Below are 11,332 nucleotides of genomic sequence, written 5' to 3'. Positions count from 1 at the left end.
AACAGTACAGCACAGAACAGGCCCTTCGGCCCTCGATGTTGTGCCGAGCAATGATCACCCTACTCAAACCCACGTATCCACCCTATACCCGTAACCCAACAACCCCCCCTTAACCTTACTTTTTAGGACACTACGGGCAATTTAGCATGTCCAATCCACCTAACCCGCACATCTTTGGACTGTGGGAGGAAACCGGAGCACCCGGAGGAAACCCACACAAACACGGGGAGGATGTGCAGACTCCGCACAGACAGTGACCCAGCCGGGAACCGAACCTGGGACCCTGGAGCTGTGAAGCATTTATGCTAACCACCATGCTACCGTGCTGCCTTAATCCTCTATCAGCTCCAACTTCTTCAATTCTCCTCAAACCCATTGTTCTATCCTTGCTGACAGACATTAGCTTCATAATTTCCAACAAATTGTTACGATCCCGAACCAGGCCCAACATTTGTTAGGACACCGGATAAGAGCCCCAAACACTATTTTTACATTTGTAAAACTGTGAGGAAAGGATAATTCTCTCCAGGAGTGATTCCACTAGTGAATATGTATCTTTCATATTAAAACAAACATAGGTGGCACGGTGGTTAGCACTGGGACTGCGGCGCTGAGGACCCCTGTTCGGAACCCGGCCACAAGTTCAAATCCCGGCCCCGGATGACTGTTCTTGTAGAGTTTGCATATTCTCCCCATGTCTGCGTGGGTTTCACCCCCACAACCCAAAGATTTGCTGGTGAGGTAGATTGGCCATGCTAAATTGCCCCTTAATTGGAAAAAAATAATTGGGTACTCGAATTTATTTTAAAAAAAACAAACATAATTCTTCTCACAGGATTAAACCCATGAACATCACAAGATAGCTCACGATTAACAATTAAACAATTCTTAACATGAAAAAGGAAATCATTTTAACTACTATCTCCAATTAAGCAAAGCCCATCACAGGTCAAAAAACACTTATAAATAAACTTAGCAAACACGAGGGTGCGATTTAGTGGCCGTGTTGCGCTTGAGCAAGAGCACAACAAGGCCATGAGACTACCAGAGAGGCCAGAATCGAGAACCACGCCAGGCACCGATCCATGTGCGATCAAACTGGCCTGCTCCCGTCGGCAAAATCAGGGTCCGCCGTATTGTGGCGAGAAACCAATAATCATCACTTAAGCCCAGTCGCTATAAATTTAATGGGAGCGACTCCCTATCTAAAGGCCTCTCATTTTCTAATGGCCTCCCCAGCAAGTGGTCATGTGGGCATCGATTAGTACTCCTTTTTAAAAGCATGAAGCTGTTGGAAGGACTACTGTGGGGAGCCGAGGAGGTGAGTAACCATCTTGGCTCACAGACAAAGAGCCCGGGGGCAGTGGGCTTGCTGCCCCGGTACTCAGAGTGGGGTGGGGGAGCTGCCAGGGGCTCAGCTTTGGCCGGGTGCGCCACCATAGGAGGAGAGGGCATTGCGGGGCAGGGGGGATGGCCGCTGGAATTGGAAGGTCTCAGCACCCGTGTGCCTACCAAGCCATCCCTGGACCATGTGGTCCCAGTCTGGGGCAATCCTAGTCCCTGCCCATCTGTCCCACCGACCACTCATAACCCTGACTGACTGCAGAAGCCTCTGGCCGCGCAGCTGAAAGTTAAAGGGAATTGGCAATTGTAGTTAAGTGAGCATTTCACACATCCCAAGTGAATCCCTGTGGGCAGGCGTGCCATTTAGCATGTGGAGTTATTGCCTACCATCCCAATCAGACCGTGATGCCTGGACACTGTGCCTGAACACTGCGGGAGGCAATACCAAGGATGCAGCGACCAACAACCGAACTCCCAGGGGTTGGGCTCCAGCACTGGGGACATTACCGTGACCAGAGGGTGAGTGAGTGCACCGGGGAGGGGACAGCAAATGGTCCAGGTAACATAACGTGCAGGTGTCTGTGGTACAGGGTCTTGGGTCCGGTGAGCAGAGGCCTCAGTGGCTGGGGTTGTGTGGGCAGTGCATGCTGGGGGTGGGGGAGGAAGCGAGGTGGGGACTGGAGGGTCCCGGGGTGGGGGACACCGCTGGTTGTCAGTCTGACACCCTCTCCAATTCCTTACAGGTATCACACTGGATGGACGATATCTTGGACCCTGCAGAAGCTTCTCATGTTGCTGCTGGCAGGCCAGGCGGCCAGAGGAGGTGGTGGCAGCAGCATCGACAAAGACTCAAGGCGCAGGGCCCTACCCCACACCCATCAGGCCAGGGAGGGACCTAGAGGGGGAGGCCCATGACCGCCCAAGGTATACAGGGGTCACCCGTCTTTCGAACAGATAACGGACAGTGTGTGCCACAGGAGGCTCTGCCTCAACAAGGAATCTGCGCAGCACCTGTGCCATGTCACTGTGGACCTGGCACCGTCTGGATGAGCATGATGCCTGCTCCCGGTGGCAACCAAGATCAGGGCAGCTCTGAGCTTCGAAGCCTCAGGATCATTCCAGGTCTCAAGCGGAGACCTGTTGGATGCCCTGTTTGCCTGGGCAGAGAACTATATACACTCTGACTTAGACCCTCATCCTCGCCCGCTTCACATAGGACATGGCCTCATCCTTCATCCCCCCTCTCCCCCCCCACCCCCCCCCCCCCCATTCCTCTGCATCCCTCCCGCCTCAGCATCCTCTTTTCTTCCCCCCTTCCTCTGCCCCATTCCCACTATCCCAGAATCTGTGTAACATCACTCCCGGGTGATGGGACTTTTTTTGGCACTGTCAGCGGGCCAGTTGGGTAAAATTGGGGGGTCCGGAGGCTGCGGTGTGGTCACTGAGGGGGATCAAAAATTCAGGGACGCCCTTAAAAATGGCACCCTGATCCACAGGCAGTCTTCAACTCTGTTGAATAGCGGACACTGAGATACACCCTGCTAAATGAGGGGCAGCACAATCGCACAGTGGGTAGCACTGTTGCTTCACAGTGCCAGGGTCCTCGGTTCGATTCCCGGCTTGGGTCACTGCCAGTGCGGAGTCTGCACGTTCTCCCTGTGTCTGAGTGGGTTTCCTCCAGGAGTTCCGGTTTCCTCCCACCAGTCTCAAAACAAAAGTGTGCTGTTCGCCAACCACGCCCACATGTTCTGGTCTTGCCCCAGACTTGTGGAGTACTGGACAGCCTTCTTCGAGGCTATGTCCAAAGTGGTGGGGGTGAGGGTGGAGCCATGCCCGATAGTGGCGGTCTTCGGGGTTTCAGACCAGCCAGATCTATTCCTGGGGAGGAGGGCGGACGCCCTTGCCTTTGCCTCCCTGATTGCCCGCCGTAGAATCCTGTTTGGCTGGCGGTCAGCAGCACCACCCAGAGCTGCAGACTGGCTGTCCGACCTCTCGGAATCTCTCCAAATGGAGAAAATCAAATTCGCCATCCGAGGGTCGGACGACGGCTTCCACAGAACGTGGGAGCCATTCATGCAACTGTTCCGGGACCTGTTTGTGGCCAACGTACATGAGGTAGAATAGTCGGGTGGCCAAGAACCAGGGGAAAATGGACGGGAATCGGAGGAAGGTAGCCGGGGGGAGGGGGGGGGGATACGGGCTCGGTATGGGGGTTTGATGGCAAGCCAAGGCCCAAAACCAAACTATAAATAAATGCCTATAAACATGTGCCTCGGCCATATTGGGGAATGTAAAATATGTATGCTGGCTAAAGGGGGCGGCCACAATTATTGTTATGAAGATGCTTACCTGTAAATATTCATGTTAAATTTTTGTGTTTTCCTTTTTTTTTCTTCTCTCTCTCTAATAACTTGTAATTTGTCATATATAAAATATGAAAACTCAATAAAAAAACATTTATAAAAAAAAAAGTGTGCTGTTCGGTGAATTAGACATTCTGAATTCTCCCTCTGTGTACCCGAACAGGCACCAGAATGTGGTGACTGGGGGATTTTCACAGTAACTTCACTGCAGTGTTAATGTAAGCCTACTTGTGACAATAAAAATATTATTATTATTCTAAACACGCCCAAAACCAGACACAGGGGGCGGAATTCTCTGCAAGGCCCGACACCGTCGTGAACCTCTCCGGGCCGCTGCTGGCCCCCTATTCTCTGCCCCCAACTTAAATTACAGCCGCCGGGCCTTGTCGCTGGCGTCAAGGCCCGGCACGCCGAGAATGACGCGGCTGGCGCGTCTAATGACGTCAGCCACGCATGCGCAGGTTGGCCGGCTCCAACCCGTGCATGCGCGGCTGAGGTCACGACGGATGACGGCTCAAACCCGCGCACCGCGACGTGGCGGCTTGATCTTGCGGGGCGGCGGAGGGGAAAGAGTGCGTCCCGTTGAGACGCCGGCCCGACGATCGGTGGGCACCGATCGCAGGCCAGTCCCCACCCGAGCACGGTCATGGTGCTCATTCCCCACTCCGCCCCCCACAAGCCACAAAACAGATGTCGGCGCCATGTTCACGCCGGCAGCGACCAGGTGTGGTTACCGCCGGCGTGAACCAGTCGGGAACGGCAGGCCATTCGGCCCTCCGGGTCGGAGAATCGAGGGCCGCCGTGAAAAACGCGGCCCGCGATTCTCCGAGTGGCATGTCACAAAACGTGACACGCCATTCTGGGGGGGGGGGGGGGGGGGGGGTGGGAGAATCGCGGGGGGTGCCAGAGCGGCTCCCACCCGGCATGGGAGCAGAGAATCGCGCCCAGAATTTCTTTCATTGAAACACGCCCAATGTCTCAAATTATCTATTCTCCAGCCAGCATAACAAAATTCCATGGTTGGAATCAATGATGATCTCACTTTTACGACATCTCAATTGCACATTTTGCAGACACAGAGTCTGTCTGCACAAAAAAATTATTGCAACATATCATATATAATACAACCCATGTGAAAACAATTCCAACATTCATCACAACATCCAATTTATGATCCTTGCTGAAACCAATGAATCCCTCTGTGGTCTCACTCCAGCCCTTTTAGTGCATCATTCTCCAGCTCGAAATCAGTCTTCCAAACATTCCATTCTCCTTTGATTCCAGCCCTTTGCACAGCTCCTCCTCTTTTCTTTCCCTCATCGTTGACAGTCCCTGTGCCCCTATTCTCTAGAATTTCAGCCATAAATTCCTCTATCTCTGTACTCCTTCCCGAAGCTCCTGAGAGCTCAGCTCTTCAGGCATCGTTTGTGGCACAAACTGCTTGTGGCCTTCACTGCTTCGGTGTTGGTTTGCCATGTGCCAATTAATGAAGTTCCTGAGGACTTTTTACTGTTTGTGGCACTAGGTAAATACAGTTTGCTGTTGTTGCTCTCCACAGTCCCTCTTAACCCATCTCGTTTTCACTGTCATCTTCCTGCCACCTATTTTCCACACTGTTCTATTGCACTTCTTCCACTCTCTCCACTTAACTTGTACCACTCCGCCACCGGTGATTCATTATTTCCTATTTATCAGCATGACACAGTTTTTGGTGCTTTCCTTTGCACTTTATCTTACACTCTGGTTGACGCCATCTCCACCCCCACACCCCCCAAGGGTTCTGCCAGGTGCTCAAGGCTCACGCTACATCAAGAACAGACTGTGCATTGCACAGAATCTGTGCTGGCCTGACGGCTCCCCAGGACACCCGCCCAAATCTTGGAACACCAGCAACCGTCACTACATCAAGTTAGATCTCCTGCCACACATACACAGGATTTTAAACCATCAGAACTTGAAGATGCTCCAAGAAAGTCTGCAGACGCAAAGTTAAAAATATATAAATCATCTGTTCCGACAAGCGGAACTAACTCTGCACAAGAAAAATGTAGCACAGGGTCTTACTTAATATATACAATGAGGCAAATTTTCCCCTTCCCCAGCCGTGTGTTCCTCGGAGGTGTGCCATCACTGGTAGCGGGATTCTCTGTTCCCACCACCGGCCAATGGAATTTCCCATTGAAGCCACCCAACGGCGCCGGGAAACCCGCCAGTGTTTCCCGGCACTGCCAGAGGAACGGAGAATCCCGCCAGTGAAGAATTTGCAGCAATATATTTTAGAATATATATGATGGCAGGAGTTCTCTGGCCGCTGGGATTCTTTGTTGCCGCTGGCAGCTCCGCTCCCCCCCCCCCCCCCCCCCGCCCCCCTACCGTGGGCTTCCTGGTGACATGGGGTGCTTCAATAATGATATATAATTTAAGTTGAAAAGGCACACTGATCTTGGTGTGCTAGCACATGTAATGTTGTGTGGTCAAGCCCACATTTGACTTGATGCAGTATCACTCAAGGATCAGACATGAGAGATATCTTCCACATTTAGTAAAGCTTCCTACACAGTGGGCGTTATCTGAATGTGCTACAGCCTGGAGTACATGGTACTGAAGAGTAGGTACTTACACTGGCTGAGGGAGCGGAGCGCAGTTTGGTAGCCCGTCAATGCTAAACGTTGTGGAATCACACCTACACCAGTCATCGATGACGTCACCACCTCCTGAACACCAGAGTTGGCTCAACATTGCTTCATAGATGGCCTAAAAAAATACCACAAGATCAGACCTAATTACACATTAATGATCTCCAGCTTACTAAGAGTGCAATGCACCCTCCACAATCACATTTCACACTATTCATATACTGATTATTAGAAGCAAACTTGGAACGCGAATAGTCAAAGCAAATTTGAAAAAGAGTGGTCCTTGTTCTGAGGGCATCCGAGGGTGATTGTTGTGGTTTTAGTCAGTGCAAAAGCTCAAGCTCTGTGTAAATACTCTTTAAAGAAACAACAATAGTGAATAAAGTAAACAAAAATGTCTGAGATTACAACTCCCTGGTGAGGGCACTGGAACTAAAACAAAACTTAACTAACTATACCAAAATATTATTCCTGGGGGTGATGATGAACCCCAGCCCCCACCGATGCCCATTGGTCATGGCAAGCTTCAAATGTAGCAGTGGAACCTCTGCATTAGACGCAGTGTTTCATAATCCTTTCATGAAAGCCAACATTAGAACATTTAGCTGCCTCTTGAATGATTCCTGAATATTTGCCTCTGCTCACCTATCCAAAGGACCATTCCAGCAATTTAAATGCTGCCTTTGACCAATTTGTATCAATGTCCCCTAGTTAATCCCTCTCATTCGTCTTCATTCTTTAAAGTGCCCAGTTCTTTTTTTTCTCCAATTAAGGGACAATTTAGCATGGCCAATCTACCTACCCTGTGCATCTTTTGGTTGTGGGGGTGAGACCCACGCAAACATGTGGAGTACGGTAGCATGGTGGTTAGCACAATTGCTTCACAGCTCCAGGGTCCCAGGTTCGATTCCCGTCTTGGTTCACTGTCTGTGCGGAGTCTGCACGTTCTCCCCGTGTATGCGTGGGTTTTCTCCGGGTGCTCCGGTTTCCTCCCACAGTCCAAAGATGTGCAGGTTAGGTGGATTGGCCATGATAAATTGCCCTTAGTGTTCAAAATTTCCCTTAGTGTTGGGTGGGGTTACTGGGTTATGGGGATAGGGTGGAGATGTGGGCTTGGGTAGGGTGCTCTTTCAAAAGAGCCGGTGCAGACTCGATGGGTCGAATGGCCTCCTTCTGCACTGTAAATTCTATGATAGGGCAGCACAGTGGCGCAGTGGATTAGTTCTGCTGTCTCACAGTGCCGAAGTCCCAGGTTCAATCCCGGCTCTGGGTCACTGTCCATGTGGAGTTTGCACATTCTCCCCATGTTTGTGTGGGTTTCGCCCCCAGAACCCAAAGATGTGCAGGCTAGGTGGAAAGAAAGTCAAGTGGAGAATGTGCAAACTCCTTACGGACAGTGACCCAGGACTGGGATTAAACTTGGGTCCTTGGTGCTCACCACTGCACCACCGTGCCGCCTTATCTTCAGTACCATTCTTAAGTGGTACTTCTGCTCTCTTTTTATAGGGCGGTAAAAGGTTATCGAGGGTTGGCAGGAATGTGAGGTTGAGGTTACAACCATGATCTTATTGAATGGCGGAGCAGTTTCAGGGGGCCGAGTGGCCGACTCCTGCCAATTTGTACCTGAAGATAATACAGGGTTATCTTTGCTGAGAGCCTATGGAATACCACAATCTCTGTACGTAAGGAATAAGAAATAGGACAAGTAAACCACATGGCCCATCGAGTCTGCTCAGAGGAAAATGTTATCAGCAAGGAAATGCAGGCCAGCATCGAAGTTACCTGGTCAACCCAGCCAATCCTTTACTGATGTGACTATCGTTGAAGAACCAGCACAAGGCTCTGCATCCCCCAATCTCTCCCCACTCCTCCTGAGAACCCCTATGTCAATCTATTTCCTAAACAAGCCACGTGAGTTGAAGATAATGGGACAGGTAGCCTTGTTTGCAACTCAATTTTGTGGCATTCTGGCACCGGTTACATTTTATTTTTAAGCTTTGCCCTGATCCAAAACTACAATACTCAGTCTTTAAAATCTGAGTTGCGTCATTCTACAGCAATCTCAAGAATAACACTCTCACAACAATTAGAAAAGATAGGTGCTTGATGGCTGGCATGATGGGCCAAAGGAATTATTTTATTGCTGTAAAGCTCTGACTCTAAACCTGCTCCACTTTGAAACAACATCTAACCAGTTAAAATTGATCTTTTCCTCCTCCAGTGTAGTCTCTGTCTCTTTACTATCTGGGTTCCATTTTGTTCAATACAGCATGTCCTCTTTATTGCTGAAGTTGAACCACCATGTTATAAATGACACAGTTCTTTGCTGTCAACCATTTCATAGAATCATAGAAATTACAATGCAGAAGGAGACCATTTGGCCCATCGATTCTGTACCAGCCCTTGGAAACAGCACCGTACATAAGCCCATGCCTCCACCCTCTCCCCATTACCCAGTAACCCCATCTAACCTTTTGGACACTAAGGGCAATTTAGCATCGCTAATCCACCTAACCTGCACATTTTTGGACTGTTGGAGGAAACCAGAACACTTGGAGAAAACCCTCGCAGACACGGGGAGAACGTGCAGACTCCGCACAGTCACCCGAGGCCGGAATTGAACCCGGGACCCTGGAGCTGTGAGGCAGCAGTGCTAACCACTGCGCTACTATGCTGCCCCACTCAGTGTCCACCATCCCCAATCGAGTGTCCACCATCCCCAATCCAGTGCCCATAATCCTCATCCAGTGCCCACAACCCCAATCCAGTGTCCATCATCCGCAATCCAGAGACCACAGCGAACTGTGAAATCCTACCATTAATTTTATAAATGATGTGTTATGTAAATAGTTGCGTCTCATCCATATAAAGGCTCATCCTTACAATCTGTGTTTTACCATTCACTTTATTCGTTTTCAAAATGTGGGTGTTGCTGGCGAGGTCAGCATTTATTGCCCATGCCTAATCAGCCTTGGCAAGCTGATGATGGGCTGATTTCCTGAACTGCTGCAGTCGTTGAGGTGTAGGTATACCCCTGGTGCTGTTAGGGAGTGAGTTCCAGGATTTTGACCCAGCGACAGTGAAGGAACAGCAATATATTTCCAAGTCAGGGTGGTATGTAGATTGGAGGGGAACTTGCAGGCTGTGGGGTTTCCATGTATCTGCTGCTCTTGTCCCTCTAGATGGGAGCGGCGATGGGGTTGGAAGGTGTTGCCGAAGGAGCCTTGGTGAGTTTCCACAGTGTATCTTGTAGATGGTACACACTGCTGCCACTGTGCGTCAGTGGAAGAGGGAGTGAACGTGTGTGGAAGGGGTGTAAATCCAGCAGCCTATGCAGCACCCATTCTGAAAGTCGATTTCTTCCCCTCTAATCTGTACACTTACTTTCCGTGTTTCATTTTCAGTCAGCAGTTCATACAACGGAGCAGCCTTAGTGACTTCCAGTAACACAGGTTCTTCTTGCCTGTTCTGTCCCTCTGTTGTATGGCACAGGTGACAGGATGATGGACAACTGCCCCTGTTTTCGCAGTACATTCTCACTCCTGACGCCATGAGCTCATCACCAGAATCAAGAAGGCTGCCAACATAGGCTGGAAAGGTTAAAGACTTGGGATCCTTCTCACGTTCTTCTGATTCATCAGATGGGGAGTTGCCTGCATGAAGAAAAAGAAGATATTATAACAGCACAATTCAATCTGCACATCCTATATTAGGAACTAATGAAGTGTGTAATTAATATAATTACCAGCGCAGTTACAGATGGATTCACTTTTACTGGAAGATTGAACAACAATATTTGGAGATTAAATTACCAATTTTCGAACTTACTTACTTGTTCCAATAAAAGAGCAGATTTTATCTTATGCTTAACATGGCAGCTGTAACTAATATTCACATAGCTAAACACAAAAGTCTGTAATATGGCTGAGTATGGTAGAGTAATTCAGGGAGAAAGAATAAAGTTAATCAAGTTTCACAGAAGCACCTTAAAGTTTTTCCCATCCACTCTTCACCCTCTGCAACTTCAGTTCGCCTTGACCAGTGGGATTCTGAATCCTGTTTAAACTTTTTCCTCTCTGTATTCATAGGGATGGCTTTGAGCTTTCCATCTCTTTTTGGCACTTCCATTCCCATGTTCTCCATCAGTGTGATAAAGTTATATTCCTCCATGTCCCTTGTTAAGAACTCCCTGGATGTTAAATGTGAGGGTACCCCAAGACCCAGAAGGGTAATTGGAACATTGGCACTTAGTGGTGTACATTTTCACTTTGGTATACAGTGAGAAAAAATATACAAACAATGGAGGAATAGTCCAGTGTGATCAATTAATAAAGAATATTTAACTTTAAAGAAAAACACATGTTATGAAGGACTATAATGCAGTACAACAGTAGATTTAACTATGGGCAGCACGGTGGCACAGTGGTTAGCACTGCTGCCTCACGGCACCGAGATCCCAGGTTTGATCCCAGCCCCGAGTCATTGTTTGCGTGGAGTTTGCACATTCTCCCCCTGTTTGCATGGGTTTCACCCCCACAACCCAAAGATGTGCAGGCTCGGTGGATTGGCCATGCCCCTTAATTGGAAAAATTTAATTGGGTTCTCTAAATTGATAAGAACATTTAACTGATGGAGTTGCCCATGTTCCCACCAACCTACATTTCCTGAATTCTGAAATGCCCTTGTTCACAAACAACATTCAATATTATATACCTCTATGAGCTAAATCCAGCAGATAGTTACCGAGCACAATGTGGGGAAGGTAGTGTAGGTCTGGGAGGTCGCGAGAAGAGCAATCCAGTTCTCAGGGTTAGGCCAGAGGGGCGGGGGCTGCTATGGAAGAGATGGACGTCTTGAGGCCACTGAACCTTAAAAGGAATGTTTCCCTATTGGAGGCCTCTCCCTCCCTCCGGCATTTGCACCCAAGATCAAACTTTCTTAATTTTTTGGTTCGCTCCCCATCACCCCGGGCTTTCATTCACCCGCCAA

At 49.2% G+C, this 11,332-nt stretch overlaps 1 protein-coding gene across 1 annotated transcript in view; it reads right to left on the bottom strand.

Annotated features, from left to right (window-relative positions):
- LOC119964903 (astrotactin-1-like) overlaps positions 1-11,332 on the bottom strand; it is a 3,158,558-nt gene that overhangs the window by 214,855 nt on the left and 2,932,371 nt on the right. The window contains 2 exon segments of the mRNA XM_038795000.1: positions 6,328-6,461; positions 9,728-9,996. Coding sequence (XP_038650928.1) covers positions 6,328-6,461; positions 9,728-9,996 — 403 coding nt within the window.

The sequence above is a fragment of the Scyliorhinus canicula genome, chromosome 4 (assembly GCF_902713615.1).
Source record: "Scyliorhinus canicula chromosome 4, sScyCan1.1, whole genome shotgun sequence".
Classification (NCBI taxonomy): domain Eukaryota; kingdom Metazoa; phylum Chordata; class Chondrichthyes; order Carcharhiniformes; family Scyliorhinidae; genus Scyliorhinus; species Scyliorhinus canicula.
Note: the sequence above shows the minus strand (reverse complement) of the source record. Positions and strands in the feature narration are given on the sequence as shown.